Raw genomic sequence first — 25,945 nt, forward strand, 5'->3', positions numbered from 1 at the left:
TGATCTGTAGAAGAGTAGCTTTCTTTAGATTTTAAGTCTCTCTGTAAGTGGCACAAGCAGGACGTGTTCAGCATGATTCCAAGTTCTGAAAGACTTAATGGCAAGTCTGGCTGCTGGTGGGGGAGCCTCTGTAGCTTCCGGGTAAGGAACTGGGATGCCCAGAGCCTCCCCCCATCTCAGAGGAGAAGGGGTCCAGGAATTGGAGGTGTGCTGCCCTGCTAGGATGGTGGCTCTGCTGGGTCTGGAGTCGGTGTCCTGGGCAGAGTCCCGAGTGGGTGATCTGAGCCAGGCCTTTCCCCTCTGAGCCCCGTTGGGCATCCAGGGCAGACCCCCTCCCCTCTGAGCTCCATCACCTCCTTGATACTGAAGGAGTCTGTCCTTCCTCCCAGGTCACGGAGTGGACGCAGATGGGCTCATGCTTTGTGAAGTGAAGTGCTGGGGGCTTGTTATGTGCCATCTGTCTGATGACGCAGAAAAGGAGGAAAAGCCTACAGTTTTACTCTCTAAAGGAGAGGTCTGAGCCAGCAAACTCTGATGAGATCGCGCAGCACCTCTGGAAAGGCAAAGCAGCCGTCACCAGTCACCAACCGGGCAGCTTCCTCCCCTCAGCTGAAATTTACACCATAGACCAGCTGGGGGAGCGTCAGAGGGAGACGGAGGGAGGGAGGGAGGAGGGAGTGGGGAGGGATGAAGGCAGAGACCCTGGGATGGAAAGAGAGGGAGTGGAGATTGCCACGGGGGAGGGGAGGCACAGACCGAAGCTCTGGAAGGCTTGTCCGCATCATGCTGGTCACCCTGTTCCCGGGCCTGCCCGCTGGGACTGGCCACAGCAGGCCGGCCACCATCCCCTGAGAGATGTGGCAGATGGGGGCACACTCCAGCTTTCTACATAAACCACTTTACCTCGGTGGACTTTTCTTCCTGCCGAGAAGAGAACATCAATCACCCTGTAGCTGTCAGCGTAAGGAAATCGAGCATCAGATCTCCTGGCTATGGTTGGCAGAACTCTGGGGGCCCCTCAGTCTGTGAACAGGTGGGAGGTGTCGGGGGCCCTGAGGCAGGTCAGCTGGGCACCGGTGGCTCTGGTCACTGTGACCCTGGGAGCCTTCCAGCACCTGGACCTCAGAGGGATCCTGGCTCCCTCCACCGGCATCTCTCCTGCCCAGACCTCCCACGTGGGCCCATGTGGCTGGGCACGTCCATCACAGCACTGACGCTGTCCTTAATTACTGTGTATGTCCTCCGCCCTTGCTGTCTCCCCCTAGGATGGAGGCACCAGGTTTGTCTGGTCTGTGTCATCCCCAGCTTCTCAAACAGGGCAGATACCAGGTTTCCAGGAAGTAATTGTTGAATGAATGAATGAATGAATGAATGATGGGCCAGGGCCCCGTGGCTCTCAGTGCAGTACAGGAATGAGGCCACCTCAGTCCACACCTGGAGTAACCCTCCCGCCCCCCAATCCTGGAGGAAGGAGCGCTTGGCCCCGAGGCCCCGAGTGTTTGTGGCCCAAAGATGAGGCTGATCGTTATGGCCTTGCTAAGCCCTGGCCCAGGCCTGCCTCTGCCCTGCTCTGCCAGCTCAGCATAGGACCGGGGCTTGGCTTGGCTACGTCCCCCCTTCTGTCCTCGGGCACTTGGGGCTCCTGCCACTGACGGGATGCCACAGATTTTGTCATCGTGAAAGCAAAATACTCGGAACCAGATCACTTTAGATGCAGCGACCATGAGAGAATGAGTTCTCTGAGTTAGGACACAAACACGTATCTGGGGCATTTCCCCTTCCTCCCTTCCTTCTTTCCTTCCTTCCATCCACCCACCACTACTCATCCTCCATCCATCCCTCCCTCCCTCCATCCATCCATCCATCCACCCGTCCATCTATCTGTCAGTCCATCTGTCCACCCATCCACCCACCCATCCATCCATCCACTCATCCAATACTCCCTGATCATGGACCAGGCTTTGCTGGGACAAACATTGCTGGGACATAACATTAAGTGAGGAGAGGGGGGTGGAAAGCGGGCCGCATTCCAGGCAGAGAGCTTTTGGGTCTGGATGAACCTGGCGCTGTCTGCTGGGCCGACACACTATAGTGCCCAGGAAATAGTTCCTGAGTAATAACTGAATGAGACCGTCTCGGCACTGACGCGACCATCAGCCGAGTCGTCTTTAGATTAGAAAGGCGGCAGTGTGGCTGCAGCATGGGGAAGAGGGTGGGAGATTAGGGCGCAGGGGCCTGGGACTTGGAGGCTAAATGGCCAGAAGAGGGTCTCTGTGGAGGAAGGGCACCAGGCAGTGGCAGGGGGCTGCAGGGGGACGAAGCGGGCTGGGCTCTGAGGCCAGGCTTGGTGCAGGGCAGGCCCATGGACAGGATGGAGGAGATCTGCAAGTCACGGGCTCTCAGACGAATGCCAGATGTTACACTAAAAATAACCAAATATGTAATTTTTGTGCTAAATCAGATAGCATCTTCAGCTGGATTCCTGGGCGGGCGGGCAGGCGAGTTGTATCAAGTACCGGAGGCTTAAAAACACATATGGGGGGCTGGAGGGAGGTGGGAACAGAGAGCATTCCACAGGCAGAGTCTCCCGGGCCTTGCAGTTTGGGACAAGGCCTCCATTGTGAGGTTCTCAGGGAAACATCCCCACCCAGCACCTTGGAAGGATCCGTTCTTGGGAAGCAAGAGATGGGACAAAGGGGGCTGAAAGGAATGCAGAGCCCAGGGAGGGCTGTTCCCTGAGGTGAGGGAGGGCAGGGCTTGCTGGGGAGCTGGGATAGGCTCATGGGGAGGTGGGGAGGCTGGGGTCCGGGTGCGGGCATGCGAGGGAAGGAGAACTGGCTGTCGGGGCGCGGATGTGGGCTGGGTGCCGGAGCAGAGCTTCCTGAGAGCCTGGGTGGGTGGAATTAGGGAGAACCACTGAAGAATAAAGGATCACTAGGCATTTCCCAAAGTGTGTCTCATGGGACACCAGCTCCATAACTTTCCCGCTAAAAAGGGTTCCAGGTCAAGTCAGTTTGAGAAACACTGGCTGGACCACCATCCATCGTGTTCCCCGTGTGCTGCTGGGGGCTGGGGCACTCCAGGCGGCTGGCCCCGTGGCTCCCAAAGTTATTTTCCCGGAAGCCAGGCAGGATTAGGCCAAACGTCGGCCAAGAGCCCTGGAGGTTCTGGCCGATCCGGTGAGACACGGGTTTGAAGCTGGCCAGGTCAGTGCAGGAAGGAAGGTCAGGTGGGGGGCACGTGCCGTCCCTTCACCCGCTCGGACAACCTGCCGAGGATGCTTTTGAGAATCAGAGAGGTGAGTTCACCAACCTCCTCACTCAGATGTGGGGCTGCAGTGCTGTGACCCCCGGGGCCCTGTCCCCCGCTGGCCCCCAGACTCCCAGACCCCGAGGGGCCGTCTCCCGGCTCTGTAGCACCTACCTTCCTGTCGTTGAACTCCACGTTCTCCCCTTCATAGTCTCCCTGTAAAGAGAGAAAGGTGTCTTACTGTCCTGTAACCTTTCCAGACATGCACTCCAGCTGCCCCCACTACGCAGGTGAGCTAGTCCCAGGACAGAACTTCACACGGTGTGGAAGGGCGCCCAGGCCCCCTCCTCCCAGGATCAAAAGCGTCCCGGGAAAGCCCGAAGCGCCTTCCCCTCGACACAGAGACGACATCCAGGATGGGAACGCGGTCGGGTCCTTGGAACTGGTGACACAGAGGAAAGGGGGCTTCAGGGGCTTTAGGGATTGTCAACAGGGTGAACATGCATCCCACTCTGCCAGGAGGGTCCTGGCGTCTCATCCCAGGCCCCACTAGGGTGGTGCCCCCTTCCTTCTCAAGCGTCCCAGGAGGGACCATGAGTTAGATGATCCCAGGGCATACAGATCAGTGAGTCCAATGCTCCCATTCTACAGATGGGAACACCGAGGCTCAGAGGAGCAAACTGACTTTCCTGGGAGAGACAGCAAAATCCGGTCAGACCTGGGACTTGGATCCAGGTCTCCAAATCCAATGGAAGAGAAGGAGTGTCTAAAGGTCGAAAGCTAGCCCAGTATTCCAACGGGGGACACTGATGACTAGAAGCCTGGCCAACCGGTCCTGAGGACTGCCGGGCAGATAAAGCTCTGAGGGCTCTGGGAGGTCTGCCTGGTGCCCGCTCCTCTCACCAGCTCCTTCCGTGACCCCCCCCTTCCGGCCCCGCCAGCCCCCTCCAGGCGGGGAGAAGTTGACCACCAGGTGGGCAACCAATGCCTGTGGTCTTTGAATGAAGATGCTCTGGGAGCAGTTTAACTAAATTCCCCCCCCAAGTCTTCAGGGGCCCTCCCCACCCAACCCAATCTATCCCCTTCCCAGAGTTTTCCCTCTTGTCTAAGATGGCCCCACGATTCCAGCAGCAGCTCATTTCTGTAGAGGTCCGTTAGCCGGTGACTTTGAAGGGGGCAGATGCCAACCAGGAAGGAAGCCAAAAAGCCACCCAGCAGTGGCTGAAACGCCAAGTCCTTCTCCGGATTCGAATGCTAGTTATGGAGCAGAAGGCCCTTCCTCTCTGTGCAGTCCTAACAGGCTGCTGTCTGGTTGGCAATGACCCCGGCCCCTGGCCTGGCAGATGCTCTTGTTGAATGAATGAGTGAATGAGTGAGTGAACGCAGCAAGCAAGGCCCTGGAGAGGGTGGGATGCTCTGGGCCACGCACTGAGATGTGACCTAGGACAGCTCAGGGGTGAGAGGCAGATGGTGAAAAGCGTACACGCGCGGGAGGGGCCTGCTGCCTGCCAGAGGCCGAGGTGCAGCCTCGCAACAGCCGGCATCCTCTGTTTAAGGCATGGAGTCCACAGGGCTAGCTTCAGAAGGATTTATCTCCCCAAATATTTGAACATCAGCTTTGGTACTTAATGGGGTGTGTGTCCATCAGTTGTACAGAAAATTCATGGATGTAAAATCTCTTACTCCCTCGAGATGACTGAGATCCATCATCCCGCTGGAAAGAACCCTGGAAGCAGAGCCAGAGGATCTGGGCTCCACTCCTTGGCTGTGTGCGCGTGGGCAAGTTGCTTGAGCAGCTGCAGCCTCAGTTTCCGCATCTGTAAAGTGGGAACAGACCTCACGTGGTGGGCTTCCCTACTGCTGTGTAAGGGACAAAGATGATGGTGTGCAAGGAGTTTCTAACATGAGGATCTTGGAGATGCTTTTTGGGGGCTCAGTGGAAGTCTTGTACTCGTCGGTTTAAACTGCTGCGAGAATTGATTCCTAAGACAAATGTGGAAGCGAAGCCTGAGAAGAGGGATGCATCGGCCTCCAGGGGAGGACGCCGTGGTGGTGCGGCCAGGGGTGGAGTAGCCTGCTGTCAACCAGGGCTGGCTTCTGGCCCCAGCTCCTCCACAGGGGCTGTGTGAACTTGGGCGAGTCACTAAAGCTCTCTGAGCCTCCGTGTTTGCACCAGATTAAATGAGATAAAGCTCCTACTAGACACAGTTCTTTGCATACAGTAGGTGCTCAGAAATGTTGATCTTTCCCCTTTCCCTTTCAAGACTTAAAGGGCTGAATCAGACAGGCAGGGAGGCCCTGAAACGTTTCGGCTTCTGTCCCTGACGTCTTGGCAGGGGTGACAGTTCAAAGGCCAAGTAGGGCTGAGCAAACCTGAGCGGCACAGACGGGACGGATGAGCGAGGCGCCTTCTAGGGAGAAGCCAGAAGCGCCAGCCGGGACCTGCGGGGTCTGAGTCCTCCCTCGGAGCGTTCATCCCGCAACAGGGCAATCACCAAGATGGCTCGACTTAACCCCACGCTGCATTTATTGAGCACCTACTGGGTGCAGAGGCTTTCATGAGATGCATGCATAGTGCATGGCGGCCAAACAGTGCTGTCTTTGTGGGACGGGGAGCATGGAGGTCCAGAGAGGGAGGAAGACTCAACCGTGCCGGGGGGGCGGGGAAAGGAAGGCTCCATGGGGATGTTTTGTTTGCCCTGGGGAGGGGCTGTCCAGGCAGAGGAGGAGGGAAGAGCACTGCAGGCAGAAGGAACAGCATGAACGGAGGCACAGAGGTGGGAAAACGGGCTCAGTTGAGCCCAGATCCTCACAGTGAGTGACGGGGGACGGCGGCAGGTCGGCTGAGCAGCTTTCCCTCTGAGTCCACGGTCCGGGTGGACAGCCCTTTGCCATCCGGCCCCACCCCCCGTTCGTCCAATGTCTTACTGAAAGCCCTTCTGTTTCTGAATTCCTGCTAACACCCTTTGCAGCCCTGGCAACTGGACAGGGCAGGTATTATTTCTGACTTGCAGATGGGGGCACTGGGGCTCAGAGAGGACAGGGGCTGCCTCTGCTCAAGGTCACAGAGGAGTGAGCGGCCAGGACTAAAATCTGGGTCCCCGGGCCCCCATGCCTGTCCTCTCTCTCCCCTAGCCTTTGCAGTAACACACATTTGGAAAGTTCCAGAGATCCTCTGTCCGGAGTTCCCACACTGCTCAGGCCCCATGGCCCATCCCCAGTGCTCTGTTGAACTCTAGTCCTTGTTTCCATAGAGACAATAAGAAGAGAATCTTCTCTCTCTCTATCCCAAGCCAAGACCACGCGGCCGTGGCCACAGGCTATATTTGTCAGGGGGATACCAGTGGGATTTGGAGATTCGGCTCAGGAAACTGGCCACTTGCTCTGCAGAAACAGATACAAAACAGAGCTCACTGGTCATTCTGCCAGAGCTCGGGAAGGGCAGGGTAGGGGAGGCTGAGCCAGGGAAAGTTCTTGTGGACCAGCTGGCCGTGAAGTTCAGATATGGCCCTGCAGAGTTTCTGCCCCAAGTGCCCCTGTCTTGGTGGAATGATTTGGTAAGAATAGATGGCTCTGTGTGTGATTCTGGTCCCCACCTGGGGAACCAGGAAGGGCCCTGAGCGGCTGACATTTACAGGAGCGCCAAAGCAGGAAGCCCCGACCACAGGATAACAAGAGCTCCCTGGGGCGTGTGGCCCTCGGGGTTTGGAGAATCAAATGACGCGCAGAGATGAGCGATGTTTGTCAAGGTTACTTACATCGTGCAGTGGGTAGGCTGCCGAGTAAACGCCGTTGGCCAGCAGGCTCGTGATGCCTTGAAAACAAAGGCAGAGAGAGGATTACGGACCAGGCCCGTCTCCGACGGCTCCGTGTTCAATCAGAGCGGTCCCAAGGCTGTCTCAACCACCGAGAATTTTCTCAAAGCGAGCCACACCTGCTTGCACAGAGCCCGACCACCTTTCTGGGGTTTCCTCCCCGGGTTTGACTAGGAGATGATAAAAACATGCTCTACTGGCAGAATTAGGAAGACACAGAGGAAACCCCAAGAGGAAGTTACATCTGGGAGGAAGGAGGTACCCCCAAACCTGCGATTCACCAGCTACCCCCGCCTGCTGGAGGGCAAACCTGCAGGTGAGGAAGGGGATTGTAAGTGGTTAGAAAAGCTGAATCATGAGAAAAATATGGATGGAAAAATTGATGGTGTCAGAAAACACACATACAATTTGGAATTAGATTTTAGGTTGATTGGAAAAGCCAAAGAGGAGGCCTGCGTGCCCCACGCGGGGGCAGAGGCACTTACCGTATTTACCACATTTTCGCCTTTTACTTAAAAGGGCAGAGTCCTTCTTTCTTCCCTCTCCTTGCCCTGTTTATACATCCGGCTATTAGTTACATGCAAAAGGGCATGAAAGGATCAAAGCTGCATTTGGGGGGCAAAGCGCTCACGCACAGTCCAGCACTCCTGGGGGCAGGGGAGCGATGGCTGGGCCCCTTGTTTGCTGCCTGAAGCCCCGCGCTGGGGGCAGGATAAAAATAACCACACCTGCACCTCCTAGAATCCAGAGGTGTGGGCTTGGGCACCCAGCCCCAGAAGACAGCGTCGTGAGGGGGTAAGGCAGAGCTCGGCCGCGCATGGGTCTGGGGTTTCCCAGAGACCTGATCTTGCTTTGCACACATCTTTGGGGGCCAGCGCTGCCCAGGAGTTTCCACGAAGCCCTTTGCTGGTCACAGAACCCTCTGCCTGGATGAAGAGGCTTTCTAGGTGGTAAGGGGGTCAGATTTGTCAGTGGCCTGGCCAGCCCACTCTTGACTACTCTGCTGTGACACTGGGGGGAAAGGCACTCCTTGAAGTCCACTTAAAAATAGACCATCTCCTCAGCTAGTGATCTGGAATGGTCAGGGCACCTAGGGACACTTACAAATCCAAACCGGAGCCAGGTGGGAGCACGTGGCCAAACCCCCACGAGTGGAAAGTTCAGCTGCGGTAAAAAATGAACAAGGGGCCGGATCCAGGTTCACCGGCCCCCCCACTGCCCCTAGAATGCTCTCAACACCCTGCTGCCTCAGGTGCTCCTCTACCCGGAAGCCTCACCCCTCCAAGGTCACCTCATCAGAAAGACCTCTGATCGCTGGTTCTACATCCCCCATCACTCCCCATCCCCAACCTGCAGGATTATCTTCTGGTTTACCTTGTCATTTCTCATCTGTTTCCATCCTCCAGAATGGAAACTCCCTGAGGGTAGGGACCTTTCTGGCACAGAGGCTGGTGGGTGACCGAACCCATCAATGAATCTGGAGGTCAAGAGGGCCCTCAGACAAGGCCAGTGTGAAATGGGGTGCAGAGAAGGCCCCTCCATCTCTCTGCTTCGTCACGGGCACGGGGAACCAGTGCTGCCAGGGAACTGGCCAGGACACACAGCGTGGCCCGGGGTGGGGATCAGCTCTAGCTGAGAAGCGCCAGACCCTGGACTCCCTGCAAACCTTCACAGCAACCACACGAGTCTCCACCAGAAGGGATCCTACAGGGACGCTAAAGGGAGACTGAGTTCTGAGATGCATCGCTGGGACTAGACCCATGCTTCTCCCCACCACTGGTGGCCGGGGCCCCCCTGGAGGACCTTGCTCCACTGGGGACAGTTTTCCTGGCCTCCTCTCGACTCCTGAATGTGTGTCCCCCGCCACGACTTAGTACACGGGCTTAGAGATTTCAGGCCCAAAGGGCGGGCCCGTGACTGACCACTGGCCACCCTAGGCAGCCTGTCTGAGCCTGGAGGTGTCATCCCCCCCGCCCCCCGCCCGCTGCATCCTGGGCCTGCCCCAGACTTCAGCTGCGAGCATCTGAGTCCTCCTCCTGTTCTTTGCTTCCTTCCCTCCCAGGAAGCCAATAGGCAGGGCGTCTCTCCCGATACATAGGCTCTTACCAGCCCTGCCCTGCACCCTCGAACCACAGGCTTGGAGCTTCAGATGCTTCCAGAGCATGAAGGATTGTGCCGTGAGCTCCGCTCTCAGCGGGGCATAAAGCGGCTCAACAGGAAGGGGGGAAAGACTGGGAAAAGGCATCACTTTGCCCTGAGACATTTTGCTTTAGCAAACTCAGCCTGCGGCGGTGGGCAAGGGACCTGCATGGCAGGGGGCGGGGTGGGGGGATGGTTCCCTCTGCACGCTTTAATCGAGAAGGTTTTGCACCTGTGGTTGAGGTGTTCTGTAAACCAGTACCCGAGGAGCCCAGCGGGGCCGGTTTTGTGGCAGGTTCCGCCTAAGGGCACACGTCGAGGGGCACCCCTTCCAGCAAGGCCACGGCCTGGGTGGGGCACCTTCTAGGCTGTGTGCGTGTCTGGCTGCTGCATCAGGCTGCCGCCCCGGCTGGAACCCTAACTACCTCCCCCTGGACTGTGAAGGTCAAGAGAGGGTCAGGACCCCTTGGTCACCCTCCAGTTTCCAGCAGCCAGGATTTACCGCCTCTGCATTGAGAGGCTCCACAGGCCACCAGATGCCTCAAGCCAGAGAGGAGGATCCTTTGGTGCTTAAAAGGGCTGTAAAACCGCCCCTTGGTCCTGGAACGGCCCTCCTGCCTGAGACTGTTACACCAGGCTTAAATCAAAACCCTCTAAAAAACCCCAGCCCGGCCACCCGCCTCCCACGGAGAAGATGGAGAGGCAAGATTACACAGCGAGATGAGCGCTGAGCTCAAGCCCCAAGCACGCCCTTACCCATGCTGTACTTGGCTTTGGTACACGTTGTTCTCTTCAGGATTTCGTAGACCTGTTGTGGAGACAAGGGGGGACCAGAGCTACTCCATCACGGGTCACCGGGAAGGGAGGTGGTGACCGTTAACAGTGCCAGCCTCCTGTATCCCCCAAGGATGGGGTCAGGATTTGCATTCTTGGGGACAAGGTCACCTCGAAGGGCCCACACTGTGCTTGGGCTCAGGAGTACGGGGGTCCTGTGCACTCTGGTGGTGGGTTTCCGCCCCTTTTGGCTGAGAGGTGAGTTGGAATTCAGAGGCATGAGGACTCCGCTGATAGGACCACTCTCGGGTGTGGCCCTGTATGTTCTAGAAACCTGTGCCCCTTTTACGAACAAAACATTTCACTTTGCCGCCTCAGGAGCCCCGGCTTGGGGGTCTGCCTGCCTGGGTCTGCGTCCTTGTAGCCGTGTGGTCTTGGGCTAACTACCTCGTGCCCCGTGCCTCAGTTTCCCCATCCACAAAATGGGGTGAAAAGAATCGGCCCTGTGCCATAGACGCGTGGGTCAGAGCACTCCAACCCCCCGAGACCCCGCCGAGGTCCCACCCTCCAGTGCCCCCCAGGCCCTGGGCCATCTGACCTTCTCTCCTCCTCTCTGTCCGCCCAGCCCTGTCCCAGCAAGCCGGCCTCCTGGCTGCCCCCCTCACTCGCCAACCCTCTCCTGAGGCCACAGGGCCTTCACCATGGCTGTTTCTTTTGCCAGAAGCGCTTCTCCCCGAGAGCTAAATGGCTACAGAGCCACCTTAACAAACGGGTCACCGAGCAGCCACCATCCCTGTTGCTCTGCCTTCTAACTTTGCTCTCTCTCTCTTTTTTTTTGGCCGCCCCACTCGGCTTGAAGGATCTCAGTTCCTCGACCAGGGATGAACATGGGCCCTGGCGGTGAAAGTGCCCAGCCCTAACCACTGGACCGCCAGGGAGTTCCCTAACTCTGCTCTCTTGTCCCGGATTACTTCACCTCTGCCATGTGCCTGTTGCCTCCCTCACCTCCCGCCCATCTTGGGCAGACACCAGGTGCTCGGTAACTGACTGATGAATGAATGAATGAATGAATGAATGAATGACCCAGTTAGCTGGCTCTCTCCCTGGCACCTCTTGAATCTAATCGGTGGCCTCATCCCGACCTTGCTGATTCTCCCATAACCCCCTCCTCCCTTCCATGTGCAGCCACAGCCCCCCTTCACAACCACCCCTGTGATCCCACATCCCCCCTCCATCTGCCCTTCCACAACTGGCCACTGGCAGTGATCTTTCTAGGACGTTGCTCCACAACCATCTATGGCTCCCTAGTGCCTACAGGCTGAAAATCCAAGTCCTAAGACCAGCACCTCAGGCCCTTCCCCATTGTTCCTTGCTGATCCCGACTCCTACCCGCCTGCACACTGGGAGGCCCCGATATGCTAGCAGCACCGGGAAGGAGACAGGAGGGACTGTTGTATCTTTGTCTAGAAGGACGCTGGGTCTCAAGACCACAGGGTCCAACTAACCGAGGGCAAAGTTTTGAGTCACCAAAGAGTTTCTCTGGAGCGTTGGTGTTTACAAACAGGCCTTCAGGGTCTCTGGGAGAGAATGCCCCCTATGCCAGAGGTAATCGGAGTCGTGGATCATTCAGCTAACACTTACTGGCTCAGACAGAATTGCCTTCTGTGACTTGGGGATCACGGTCTGAGCTCAGTTTTAAAGTGGATTCTCCACGAGACGGGGCCTAGAGCTTCCATTCACATATGACCCCAACCCCAGGCCACCACCCCGACAGCAAGAGTGAATTTACGGGGACTTCCCTGGCCGTCCAGGGGTTAGGACTCCACACTTCCACTGCCAGGGGCCCGGGTTCGATCCCTGGTCAGGGAACTAAGATCCCGCAAGCCACATGGTGTGGCCCAAAAAATAAAATAAAATAAAACAATAAAGTAAAAAAAGTAAAAAAAAAAGAGAATGAATTTACGAATCTGCGCCCTGCCCTGTGCTTCCAGGAGCATCCTGGTGGCTCCAGATAATGTAAAAACTGGGGTGCACATACGTATGGAAACACAGCACGTGCCTCAGTTCCCCCAGCTGGCCATTCCAATTCTCTCCCATCCCAAAATGACAGAGAAAAAGTGAAACCGTTCAGGTTCAACTGCATCTGGTTCTCCTGAGCGGTCTGTGTCCAAGAGGGAGAACTTACCTCTCCTGGACCACATGTCAGCCCCAAGCTACACCGGCTGCTGACATTTTTCATAAACGAGTTCCTCATTGTTTATTATAAATTATGAGATGTAATTGCTAATTTCATCAGAACATGGTCAATAATAAAAAGCACAGCAGTGGCTGTGTTCCCGGCGCTGCATCCAGGTTACCCTTGGTGTGGGCGCACGGCTGCCCTTTGAGCAGGACGCCACCTTGTCCCGTTTGCGAGTCGCTAGGCTGGGAGGGGACACAGGGTTGATGGGACCGGGCTCTGTCTGTCCAGGCAGTGGCCTGGGCCCCCCACGCCAAGGCGGCCTACACCACTCACTGTCCTGTGCCTGGGTGCCTGCCAGTCTCAGGATGTGGCTGTGAGGGGCAGTTATCTGCTCAAGGTCAAGCGGCCGCCTCCTGCCAGCCCTGCCCCTCTCCTCGCCAGGCTGGGCTTTCTGGGCCAGGAAGAGAGAGAAGCAGCAGCTTGGCTACGAGGTTAATACTTGTTTAGACAGAAGTTGGGTCCTGAGCCGTGCACAGCCCAGCTTGGCTGGTGGACAACTTGGCGGCCGATGGATAAACATTAAACCAATACCTGGAGTAGGGCAGGGCGGCCTGGTCAGATTTCAAGCCACAGTTTGCTCGTCTGGCAAAGCTCTGGAAATCGACCCAAACCCTCGTCCCTTTGCCTACACCACCCCATCCCTCCTGTCAGGCCTGCCTGCTCACAAACCTCCAGAGAGACAGGGACGTACAGATTCCACTAAGGGCAAGTGGCACGGAGGCTGGAGAGGCGTGCTGGGAGCTGCAGAGATGCGGGAACATTTTGAAATGACCCAGCGGGTCTGGAGTCCCTCTGCTTCGTCCCTGCTACTCCACCCCGGCCATCCCCTGGGCCCCTCGCAGCCCGCTGGTTTTATTATTCTAATTATTTCTGCCACAGACAATTAGAGCCCCTTCCACCCAGAGGAGCTTGGCTGAAATGAAATTATCATCCCGTTTCCCCGGGGGCCACCTTGCTGAGGAGCTATGGATTCCCATGAGTGAGCGATACTTACTATCGTGCTCCGGGTTTTGCTGTCGAAAAAGGAATCCTTGTCAGACAGGTCAAATCTGTTGAAATTTTGGGAACAAAAAGAGACGCAGCTCACTGGAGTCAGCGCTCCCGGTTTCCGAGGCCTTGGGGGACCACACTACCCCCATGAGCGGTGACCGTGAAATTGACAAAGCTCTGTCTGCACGCACGCCGGGTGTGACCCGACCCTGGGCATTTGGAAGAGGCTGTTCATCCCCTCACCCCTTGGGAGGCTGGGAGACCCCCCTGGGTGGGAAGTGACCCCAGGGCAACTGTGGTCAGACCTCCCTCGCCAAGGATCCCTTTTCCTTCCAATGACACCCTCGGGGGCAAATTTTAGTCTCTGCTGCAGCACTCCTGGGGTGATCCCATCGTCCGACACTTTACTATTTAAGACGGTCTCCCTATAATTTCCAAACTGTTTCCGTCCTGAGGTCTTGGGCCACACAGAGATTTCCTAAGGCTTCCTGAGGGCAGAGGGATGTCTCTGGAACACATTACTCGATTCCCAACACACTCAGCGTACAGCCGGGGAGGGCAACTCGGGGTTGGGGGTGGCCCAGAGCCTGGAGGTGAGCCAAGCCTGGCAAGGCAGGGGGTGCCAAGGGAGGTGGCCAGGGCCCTGGGGGTCATGGAAAGAGGGCGTCTCCCTCTAATGCGCGGGGGCCCGGGTCCTGGCGCTGGTGGGAGGAGTTGGGCCGGAGCCACTTCCTTCTCTCTTATGTCTTATCCCCAGGAGGATCGGGAACCAGCGAGTGAAGCATGTGGCCCCGGCCCTGTGACTAATGCCCTGGCCAGGGCGGAAGCCCCAGTTCTAAGCGGAGGCTCTTCATGTCTCGTGGGACCAGTGGTGTCCAGGAGCCTCCCACCCCCTAGAGCTCGTCATCCTAGCCCCACAGGATTCCCAGACTCCAAGCTTTCTATTCCCACCCCTGCCCTCCCTCCAGCTCTGCCTAGTGAGGCCCCACGGAGGCCTTGCAGCTGCCGCTGACCCAGGTGGCTACGCCCCATTGCCCCTCAGGAGCAGGGGAGGAGGGAAGGTTCCAGAATAGGTGCAGCCCCGCCAGGCAACCGCACTGGCTGCGACTCTCTGGGGCCTCAGGACTCCAGCTGGGGCTGCTATTCGGTTCTGGGCTCCCAGAGCTCGGCAGCCTTCAGGGGGTGCAGCTAACCAGACCCGACTCCTCGGGACACATCCCAAGAGGGACCGAGCAGGGCAGGGGGAGGGTACCCAGACTGCTGCTTTGGGGCTTTAATCCCAGGCCCAGGCCTTCCCTCACATGGGCTCAAGCTAGTTTTCCCAAGTGTCACCCAGCAGGACAGGACTTGCTGTCCCCTGAATTCCTCAGTTAATAATGACCTTGGAAATTATTTCCAGGGCCTCTTCTGTGCTCAAGAACCACAAGCTCTTATGCGAATATGCTTCAGGGGCTGAAATCCCCCACTTCATTGGGGGTTGGAGAACTCCCTCTGGCCTCAGAGGACCACATCCAACACAGGGTGGAATCACCACACAGCGGGGGGCCCTCGGGAAGGGGCAAGCGGGTGTGGGGGGGCCCACTTACAGGTGCTGCTTCTCCCGGGAGAAGGGATAGGAGAGCCTCTTTGTGGTCTGGGGTCTGTGCTCCGCCACCTTGGGCTGGATGGGGTCCGTGATCTTCTGCAGCACAGAGTTGATCTTTTTCAGGAGGCCACGGGTCTCATTAATGTGATACAGCTGTGGGCGAGGCAGGGCAGGGGCACGCATGTCATCTGCTGAGCCATGACTCTGGGAATCTATTCTGAGACGGGCAGGGAGCGAGCCCCCCGCCACAGAGACGGCCCGGCCTGGGAACAGGGGGCGGGGATGGGCCACGATGTCCCCTCCACGCCCCCTCCACGCCCGCGTTTCTAGATGAGCCTGAAAGCTCAGAGTTTCGGGAGATCCCAGCCAAAAGGGCAATTCTAGTACATGCCAGAGAACTTCCCCCAACTTCACTTTTGTTTAAAAAGAGGTAATCCAAAGGATTCTGGCGGCTTTGAGAAGCTGGGAGCTGACTCGCTCCCGAGAACAGCTTCGTCCCCCTCTGCTTTCCTCCCCAAGGACAAAAGTAAACCCCGACGCCCTGCTAAGCTCCTTGGACGCACTGGCAGACCGTTTCCCAGCCTGAAGTTGTCAGAGATTAAGAAGAAAAACCCCAGCAAGCGAGGAAATGGAATTAAAATGAGTCTGATAAATGAGCTGAAATACTGAAAGTACGAATGGTCAGAGCGGGAAGTTTCACTGTGTTTGTATCTATGAGAAGTTCCCGGGCTCCTGTGGCATCTCTGGGGGAGCGGGTTATGCTCTCCGCCCGCAGGACACGGGAGCCCTCCTGCCCTCCCGGGGGTGGCTGAAGCTCCCTTGGGCTTTCGTAACAACTCAGACCCTCCTGATGACCTTTTCCTGCCGGGCAGCCCTGAAACGGCCCCTGTGGAGTGGGAACGTCAAAACTCACCTTCTTCGTCGGCATCTTCAGTTTCAAAAACTCAGCCTCTCTGCACAGCACGTTCCAGGGGGCGTGGATTTTTACAAATCCAACCCCGTGAATTTTCGTCTAGAAAGAGGGGAGAGGTCCTTGGTCAGCGTGGGCAGATGTTTGGGGCTGAAAACCGTTTTCACCTTCGGGGGCAACTACAGTTTACTGGGCAGCTGCTTCTCCCTGTCACCTTGTGGCTCCTCTGACGATGCTTCGAGGCATTGCTAGAATCCCCTCCTTCCAGATGACAGAAGAAAGCTGTGGGGCTGAGAGGGCTCCCCCCACCGGGTCCCACGGGAATGATAAACAGCCAGGAGGGTGCCTGGAGGGAGGTCCCAGATCCCACAACACCTGGGAAGTTCCCAGAGGGGTAGCCGAGGGGCCCCAGAGCAGCCTGAGCCACAGAAGACCTTCCACAACTGAGAGCCCAGGCCCTTCGACTGAGTGGATGTACTCGGTGTCCCCGGGGTGCCCAAGCAGAGATGAGGAGGTGATGGTGAAGATGGTCCCCTCTGGGCATCTCTGAGGGGTCAGGACACACCTCTGTCTGGACCTGGCCACCCTCCGGGTTCCCTGGGTCAGCACTGCCTTTATCCTAATGTGAGAGGACTCGAGGCAACCCTGCATTCAAGTCCAGCCCCACTCCCCCACTAAGCTGCTGTGAACTTGGACAAGTCATTTCTGGTCCAGCATGTCTGAATGACAGGACTGGGCAGCTGAGGGCCCCTGAGTGCTGCCCCACCGGGAACTGCACAAGCTAAGAGCTTCGAGAACTGACTCCAACGAGCTCTATGGGAAAGGCAGGACCACTGCCCCCCTTCACGGAGGGGAACACTGAGGCTTGAGAGATTAAGTCACTGCCTAGGTTCCTCAGAAACTTAAAACTAGAGCCACCGTGTGATCCAGCCATCCCACCTCTGGGTAGTTATCCCAAGGAAATGACATCAGGATCTGCACCTCCATGTTCACTCCGCATGACTCACGACAGCCAAGATACAGAAACAACCTAAGTGTCCTTGGACGGATGAATAGATCAAGAAAGTGTGGTAGACATATACAGCGCAGTATTATTCACCCATAAAAAAGAAGGAAACCCTGCCATTTGTGACAACATGGATGAGCCTGGAGGACATTCTGCTACATGAAATGGGTCAGAGAGACAAGCACTGCATGGTATCACTTATATGTAGAATTTAAAAAATGCCGATTTCATAGAAACGGTGTTGAGTAGAATGGTGTTTGCCAGGGGCTGGGTGGGGGGATGGGGATGGGGAGATAGGTCAGAGGGTACCAGCTTTCAGTTATAAGATTAAGTTTTGAGGACCTAATGAACAGCAGGGTGACTCTAGTTACTAATATGGTATCGTAGACTTGAAAGGTGTTGAGAGATCAAAGTGTTCTCAGCGCGTGCACACGCACATGCACACACACACACGCACACACACACACAGAGTTAACTGTGTGAGGTGATGGGCGAGTTAATTACCTTGATCTGGGTAACCATTCCATGGTGTCTATGTGCATCAAGTCATCACAGTGTAGACTTTAAATATACACAATTATATTTGTCAATTACTCCTCAATAAAGTTGGGGGTGGAAAGTCAGGGCCTGGCATCTTGCAGCTGGCGGGTGTGGGAACCCGGGTTCACATGCAGGCCATACATACTCTTAATCGTGGGTGAGACCACACACATCCCAACAGGTCTCTATTTTTCTGGTTTTCTCTGTTCCGCTTACCTTTCGTGTTTAAGCGATTCCCTTTATCGAGCGAATAGCAACAATGCGGCGATAACACGCTTCCCCATCGAAGACGCAGGTAACACCAGCAGACTTCCCAATCACCCCGAGATAACTGGGGTGCCCCATTGCAACAAAAAGCAAAGAGACACAACATTCCCCTCAGACAGAGCCGCCCTATGGCAGTGGGGTCCTCAGTCCACCAGCCGTCTCAAGGGGACCCCCGGGGGCTTCGAGCCCACGCTGGGCCCCCAGGTTGAGGTCCCACTTCACCTTTCCACAATTCCGGGGTCCTGGCAGAAGGGAGCCAGGCCACGGCAGGGTGGGGGTGTGGCCGGTACTCGGGACTCAGTATGGGGCTGACTCGGGTCTGCGCTGGGCTCTGAGCCCCAGGTCCCGTCACCAGCCTCAGAGTATACACAGCTCATGGGACCACTGCAGGTTTTTGGCAAAAAGCAACGGAGTCAAAGTCACTTGGGACTAATTTTTAAGAAAAAATCCTCCATGGTCCAAACACACTTGTCCAGCGCCAGCCTCGGTCCCCAGTGAGACGTGGGGCTCCCGGTCATCCACGTGGAGAGCCACAGACGGCTCTGCCTGCACCCTGCCTGGGCAAGGGGACCCTCCCAGATGCCGAGCTCCACGTGGGGCTCCTGCCTCACCTCGAGAGAAGGGCCACACCTGCTGGGAGAGCTCTGGCTCATCTCTCCATCTCTGATGCAGAGGCCCCCATGCCCCCCACAACCAGAAGAGCGAGCCTCTCCCCGGGGCCTCAGTGTCACCGCACAGGCCTTGTCTATGTGGCCCCAGCAGGCAGACAAATCCTGTCTGGAGCCTCCCAGCTCACTGGCCCTGCTGCCCATGTCGGGGCAGTGCAGATGCTCCATGTGTCCACTGAACGAGCGGATGAAGTCCCCTAACAATGATGATGACAGGGGTCGGGGCGGGGAGGAGGTTGGGACCCACCGGGCGCTCACTACGTGCCAGTCTCTGCTTCGGGCATTTGTGCGTAGTAACTCATTTAACCCCACGACAGGCCCGTGAGGGTGATCCTGCCACTGTCCTCACCTTGGAGCCCAGAGATTCACTCTCTGCAAGTTCACCGTGAGTGTCCAGGGCAGGCTGCAGCCAATAGCCACAGGCTGGGCAGCTTTAACAACACAAATTCATTCCCTTCCAGTTCTGGAGCCAGAAGTCTGTGATCAAGGTGTGGGCAGGGCTGCGCTCTCTCCAGAGGCTCCAGGGGAGGGGCCCTCTCATCTTACCCAGCCGCCGGGGACCCCAGGCCTTCCTGGGCTTGTGGCCATATCACCCCATCCTCTGTGCCCATCTGCACAAGCCTTCTCCCCCTTGTGGCTCTGTGTTTCAAGTCTCCCTCTCTTTCCTCTTCCAAAGACATCTGTCATTGGATTTAGTGTCCACACGAGCCCAGGAAGATCTGGTGCAGAGATCAGTAACTTACTTACATCTGCCAAGACCCCTCTTCCAAATAAGGTCACATTTGCAGGTTCCAGGAGGACAGCTTTTGGAGCTGCCACTTGGCCCACGATACTTAAGTGCAGGGAGCTTAACAAAGTGGCTGGAAGCTTTGAAGAAGCAGGTCCAGGAGCTGGGTCCTGAGGCTGCTTCCAGGACCAGGGTGCTCGGGCACAGGGACCAGATGCGCAAGGCTCAAGGTGTGCTGTCTGGCGTGAGGCACACCTGCAGGGAGCCTGGAGCCTGACACCACGGCCCAGGGCTGGGGACTCAGTGCGCGGGCTTGGGAACGGACGTGTGGACTAGCGTGGATCAGAGGAGGCAGCCCGGGGGCTCGGGCAAGGGGAACTCAGATCTTCCTGCTGCCCTCAAGGGGCAGGTCGGGTGGGCACTGGGGGACGCCATGGATTGGGCGGCCTGGGTCCGAGTCCTGGCGGGCTGCTGTGTTGTCTCCAGCAAGTGACTCAACCTCTCTGAACCCCCTTTTGCTCATCTGCAAATCTTTGCAGTACAAGACTTGCTTCACAGCTGGGGGAGTCCCTGACACCCCTAACACTTCCATCCAGCCCCGTGGCTGGGGCTATGGCTTCTCTCTGTGACACTGAGGCTGGTGAGACCACGCCTGCGTGGACTCCTTTGGCTAAGAAGCTTGAAGCCACCTCCCCAGCTCCAGGAAGCCCCGGGGGCACCATGAAATGACCGAGAAGTGACCATGGACGGCCCCATGAGGCAGACCCCCTCTTTCCCGTTACAGCCCAATTTTATTTCTGTGCGCACTGCTCAGCCACGTGCAAAGACCCAAAATATATTCTTCCGAGTCCGTGGCGAGTTCTCTCGATGGTGGTCAAGGACCAGTGCCCGGGCTGGCCTCCCTGGGAAAACACGCTCCGTTGTTTACGTGAGCAGTGGGGTCCCTCCCAGGGAAATATCTGGCAGGATTGGGAAAGGGATCGTGGGACCGGTTGGACAAGAACACATACGGGATGTTTTAAACCTTGGTGCCCAGCCTGACAGCAGCCCCCCTGCAGGAAGAAATTGTGAGATGCCGGGTCCCTGAGCCAGATGCCCCGGAGCCGTGGGTTCTGTCCTGACTCTGGTCCCTATGGTGTGGGGAGGTTGGAGGCCACAGAACTGCCGGGGCCGTGCACCATGGCGTGGGCGTGGGGAGGGCCAGGCGTCAGGGTCCCGCAATGGCCTGCCACCAAATGCTGGACAAAATAAATAAATAAAATAAATGTCACGTCTTGAAGTTGCTGAAGACCTGAGCAGACCCAGAGGAGCAAACAAGGCCATGCCATCCAAGGGGTTTCTACCGATGCAGACACTTGGGCGGGAGCGGGGACGGAGGTTTCTGCCCCAGGCCCACCCAAATGGGGAGTCTAACAGAAGACCCTCCCCCATGGAGCCGGACCCCCCCCATGGAGCCGGACCCCCATGAGATGACACTTTCAGGTGACCCAGAAAGGGCTCCCTCCTCCAACCCTGGGAATTACAAGGAAGGCAGTCCTGGTGCTGAGCAGGAGAGGGAGGGGATGAGGACCACCCCGAGAAGTCCTGGTCCCAAAGGCCACGGCCCCAGTGGGTCTGGGCACCTCAGCCTGTGACCTTGACTCAAGGTGGTTCTGTCTATAAAGCCTTCAGTTGTGACGAATGCAAGCCTTTCTGGACAAGGGCATCTTCCTCCTGGGCTTGGGGAACTCCCCCCACCACCATCATGGGCTACATAAGGGTGGTGGTCAGTGGGCAAGCGCGCCAGGCCCACCAGGATCGAAGACAGCTGGAGGAGAACCAGCAGAAGTGACCCCCTCAGCCTTGGGATTCTGAGAGGATTAGATGGATAATAAATCAACTATGCTCACCTTGTTTAAAGAAATAAACCTAAAGACAGAAAGGTTCTGCAAAGGACAGGAAACTATTAAAAAATGACACAGCCAACTTGGAAAAGAACCAAACAGAACTTGCAGAAATAAAAAGTGTCATAATGAGAAGTGAAAATTCAACAGACACGTTTGAAGGTACTTGACTTCTCCAAGGAAAGGGAGACACATGGGCGTATAGCAGGGAGTTGCCAGTAAGGAGATGCCAGTAAGGTATGCAACCCCCCACAACTCCCCTGCTCTCAGGAAGAAAAAAACCAACCCTGATCTGTAGCTGCAGCATTTGCCAATTTCCACAGTGTAAATACTCCCGCCGTGGCCTATTTCAAGCTACTAAAGTGTTAACACCCGGTTGGCAGAATTCCTGATGAGCCAGAAAAAGCTGACTCCGGCACACCACGGACCTAGAGACACAGGAGGATGTCGGAACTGCAGCCAGAGTGGCACAGATTTTAGCCCGACTACTTGGGACCCGGGCAGACCTGCCCTTGGGGAACTTTAAAGACATGACTTTAAAAAAGTGTTCAGAATTTACTTTATAGCAAGTATGCTTCCACAAAATCAAGACAGGCCCAAAGGAAGTCAGGTGGGGTGTGTAAAAGCCTCAGCACTTAAGACTCAAGAGACATCAAATCTTTAGGGCCAAAGAAATGAATGCGTAATGGTGGAACTGTGGAGAAATGAGAGCTTCAGGACTAGACAATGGCCCCTAACATCCCACTGTAGGAGAGGCTCATGGCAGAGGCACTAAGCCTGGGGATGGGAGTGGGGGGCTGAAGACCACGTGGTTCAGGGCAAAGGGCGTGACACTGGGAGCCAGGACCAAGGTTCAAGTGCTGGCCCTGCCCCTGTTGGGCCCGGTGCCCTTGGTCTCCTTGCCCCGCCTCTCAGAGCCTCAGTTCCTTCCCTCTGTAAAGGGATCTGATCCCTGTGTCACATGGCAGGTTAGGGCGCCCACACCAGGTGGGATGGGGTTTGCTCCCAAACTGACAAGTCCCTGAGAATGTCTGTTGCACCTTTGGCCTTATACATGCGGATGTCAGGGTTAGACCTCAGGTTCCTCAAAGTCAAGGACCCCCACCCCAACGCCCAGCCTGTGAGGAGGGACCGCTCCTCTGTGCTCATCACCATGCTTATCCAAGCCCCAGAGATGCCTCAGAAACCACTCATGCCTGCAAAACCTCAGCTGGAAACTGGAAGAAACACGTCCCCCTGCCTGTCCCATGACCACCCCTCGGGGAGGAAGGAAGTGCCATCACCTCCATTCTACAGATGGGAAAACTGAGGTCCAGAGGGGGGAAGCCATTGCCTGAGGCTGCTCGGCCAGGAAGTGGCTGAGCAGGGTCTGGACCTGCACATGTGGCCCTCACAGGGGCCAGGCGGGGTCTGAGCCTCATTGGGAGCTCAGATATACCCACCACCTGGCGGTGCATCCCAAAGTTTGGTGTGGAAGCAGCACCCAATCTCCTGCAGTCAGTTCCTCACTTGCTTTTCAAAAGCAACATCCACAAAGATGGGAAACAGATGTCACGACGGCCCACACCAGCTTCGGGTAGGAACACGGAGAAACAACAGCCCACCAGCCCCAGGGCGAGGAGAGGAGCCCCCAAGAGCAGCATGAAAGCAAACTGATTTTACAGGGTTCGCGTGTCCGCGGCCTTAACAATTCTGCCAAAGCCGGGGTCAAGTTCAACTTCAGGGCAGTGCGGGCCTCGGTCACCCCCAGCACACAGCCGGCATTTTAGTGTGTGGCCTTCTTGGCAATGGCCAATGGACATAAATAATGTCCCAGCTTTGAGGCTGGACTTGAAAAATGCTGATGGATTTCAGTTGCAAGGAAACGTGTTGGCCACAAGCTGCTCTTGTCCGTTTACTGGGAACCCTGGACGCTGACCCCACTGCCGTTGGGGGGTAGGGTGGGAGGAGGGTCTCCTTGAGAAGGAAGGCCTGGGCTGCCTGTCTCCACGACCTTTTCCTCCCTATTTCCTATCACGTGTGTTGTCCCAGGGGGCCTTTGACAGGACACCCCTCTTGGACCCTCATGTGTGAAACCGACTTTGGGAGCCATCCTCTGGATCAGGCGCCAGACCCTAACTTGACACCCAGGGTCCCTCTCTTGCAGGGAAGCAGTGTTCACACTGGGTTCCTCTGAGCCTGCGGTTCCCCGGGGGAGGGTGGGAGCAGTGGCGAACCTATGGTTAGAGCCTGTTGGCCAGGCTCAATCTCTATCCATCCTATAATGAGGGTTATGAGCGGGTTTCTTCCAGACCCATCACTTCCCTCTCCACGGTTCTTGGCCCAGTGTACCCAGTACGGGGGTCTCTGTCTGGGGCTACCTCTGGGGCACTGAATAGTGGATCAGGGGCTTGCATGGATGTTGGGGGCCCCTTCCCTGGGATGTTTCTGATGGCTCATGGGGAACAGGCTTGCACGGTCCTCACACCTCCAAGTATGGTCCAGGGTCGGCCGCCTCATATGCCCTGGGAGCAGGTTAGAAGCACAGTGTGAAAGCACGCAGACCTGCTGAGTCAGAGCCTGCATCTTGGCAGGACCCCACGGGGTTCCTGTGCACGTCCCGGGCCCTGCACCGAGGCAGCCAGGCCAAGGCTTTGTCCCCCCCAGACCACCTGCCCTGCTCTGCCCTCCAACCACGAGCCATGCCTCCCCCACCCACTGCTGTACCTCTAGGGGTCCTGCATGAGCCACCCCACTCCTGGGCTAACACCCCTGTGCAGAGTCTCAGCTCTGTAGCACGGTGAATGGTACCCCCCGAAAGAGACGTCCACATCCTAACTCCCCGTATCTGTGAAGGGGACCTTATTGGGAAATGGGGTCTTTGCAGATGTCATCAAGTTAAGATAAGGTTATACTGGATTAGGATGGGCCTTAAGCAGAATGACTGGTGTCCTTATGAGAAGAGGAGAGACGTACAGAGGAGGAGGCCACGTGAAGACGAGGCACAGGTTGGAGGGACGCGGCCACAAGCCCAGGAACACGCGGAGCCCCCAGAAGCTGGAAGAGGCGAGAGGAATGCTCCCCTAGAGCCTTGGGAGGGAGCACGGCCCTGCTGGCGCCTTGACTTTGGACTTGTGGCCTCCAGAACTGGGAGGGAATCAACTTGTGTTGTTTCAAGCCCCCCGCCCCAAGTTTCTGGTCATTGGTTCCAGCAGCCCCAGGACACTCACTGTTCTGTGTCCCTAAGAACCGCCCCCCACTGTGCCCTCAGCCAGGCCGGTCTTCCACTGGTCATCACGGGATGTCTTCACAACAATAAACCTCCTGACTCGGGAGAAAGGCTCGCACGGCACACAGGGGCCCCATCCGTGTGGGCTCGTGGCCCACGCTGCCCAGGAGCGGCTCAGTCACACGCACCCGCTGGCCCCTGGGGCAGCAAATGCAGGTCACACACCTCTGCACTGCTGGTGACCTCCATGTGCTGCCTAGTCACAGCCGGGCCAGCAGAGAGTTGAGGAGGGGTTCCCAGATGCTCAGGAGGCTTTATTTAACTGCCCCCCCATTTCTCTCGCTCTCACTTCCCTTTTGCCCTCCACCCCCATCCAGCCTTTAAAGCAGGCTCTCAATATTGGCTCCCCGGGGATATTGACAATGTCTGGGGACATTTTTGGTTGCATTTAGGGATGCTGCAAAATGCTGAATGCCAGCAGTGCCGAGGCTGAGAAATCCCGCTTTAAAGCAACGATTCTTCATCTTTTGGGCATCATTGTTTGAGTATCTGATGGATTCCACGTATTTTTTTCTCCCCAGGAAAGTGCACATAAGTCCCTAAATTTTGCTTCAAAGTGGGTAAGATTGTGCGATTGGGCTCTCTCTCTGAGGCTATCTTGTTCCCCAAACTGCAAACTCTTTCACTCCTTGTAATCAGAGCACACCCCGGGAATGAGTCATGAGCCGGGCATCTCTCTGCTAATCTCACTGGCAGGGGACCGTATACACCCACAGACTGCACGCACCCGGCCGGGGCTGGCCCCTGAATAGATTCTGGTCTCAGGTGAGCAGGTGAAAGCAACAGGCTGCAGTGAACGAAGGTCCTTTCAACAGCCTCGGGGCCTAGTTCACCTCAGAGGGAAGCTCGGGATTGCAGGGGCCCATGGGAAACTCGGTTAGGATCTGAAAGACTACAGCAGGAAGACGGTTCACACTCAACTCCAGCTGCTTTGAAACCTTGAACTGTCTAGTTTATGCCACAGTAATATTTTCATTTAAAAAAGACCCAATCTGCATGAAGAACCTAGGGGCAAGACAGGAATAAAGACACAGACCTACTAGAGAATGGACTTGAGGATATGGGGAGGGGGAAGGGTAAGCTGTGACAAAGTGAGAGTGGCATGGACATATATACACTACCAAACATAAAACAGATAGCTAGTGGGAAGCAGCTGCATAGCACAGGGAGATCAGCTGGGTGCTTTGTGACCACCTAGAGGGGTGGGATAGGGAGGGTGGGAGGGAGGGAGGTGCAAGAGGGAAGAGATATGGGAACATAGGTATATGTATAACTGATTCACTTTGTTATAAAGCAGAAACCTACACACCATTGTAAAGCAATTATACTCCAATAAAGATGTTAAAAAAAAAAAAGAAAGACACAATCTGAAAAACTGAAACTATTTCCTCTAAGATCAGGAACAAGACAAGTTTGCTCAATCTCACCATGATTATTCAACATAGTTTTGGAAGTTTTAGCCACAGCAATCAGAGAAGAAAAAGAAATAAAAGGAATCCAAATCAGAAAGAAGAGGTAAAACTGTCACTGTTTGCAGATGACATGATACTACACATAGAGAATCCTAAAGGTGCTACCAGAAAACTACTAGAGCTAATCAATGAATTTGGTAGAGTAGTAGGATACAAAATTAAGCCACAGAAACCTTTTGCATTCCTATACACTAATGATGAAAAATCTGAAAGAGAAATTAAGGAAACACTCCCATTTACCACTGCAACAAAAAGAATAAAATACCTAGGAATAAACCTACCTAAGGAGACAAAAGACCTGTATGCAGAAAACTATAAGAAATTGATGAAAGAAATTAAAGATGATACAAATAGATGGAGAGATATACTATGTTCTTGGATTGGAAGAATCAACATTGTGAAAATGACTA

The 25,945-nt window shown here is 56.0% G+C and overlaps 1 protein-coding gene across 4 annotated transcripts in view; it reads right to left on the reverse strand.

Moving 5' to 3' along the window:
* ANO1 (anoctamin 1) overlaps positions 1 to 25,945 on the reverse strand; it is a 91,508-nt gene that overhangs the window by 52,864 nt on the left and 12,699 nt on the right. For 2 of the 4 annotated variants that reach the window (XM_060105514.1, XM_060105516.1), the window contains exons 3-9: positions 15,708 to 15,806; positions 14,796 to 14,947; positions 13,214 to 13,268; positions 9,960 to 10,011; positions 7,550 to 7,615; positions 7,008 to 7,063; positions 3,424 to 3,465 (exon numbers count right to left, since the gene is read on the reverse strand). In XM_060105514.1, coding sequence (XP_059961497.1) covers positions 3,424 to 3,465; positions 7,008 to 7,063; positions 7,550 to 7,615; positions 9,960 to 10,011; positions 13,214 to 13,268; positions 14,796 to 14,947; positions 15,708 to 15,806 — 522 coding nt within the window. The remainder of the gene's footprint in view (positions 1 to 3,423; positions 3,466 to 7,007; positions 7,064 to 7,549; positions 7,616 to 9,959; positions 10,012 to 13,213; positions 13,269 to 14,795; positions 14,948 to 15,707; positions 15,807 to 25,945) is intronic. The other 2 variants (XM_060105517.1, XM_060105515.1) reach the window with 1 other exon arrangement.

This window comes from Mesoplodon densirostris, chromosome 7 (assembly GCF_025265405.1).
Source record: "Mesoplodon densirostris isolate mMesDen1 chromosome 7, mMesDen1 primary haplotype, whole genome shotgun sequence".
Lineage (NCBI taxonomy): Eukaryota > Metazoa > Chordata > Mammalia > Artiodactyla > Ziphiidae > Mesoplodon > Mesoplodon densirostris.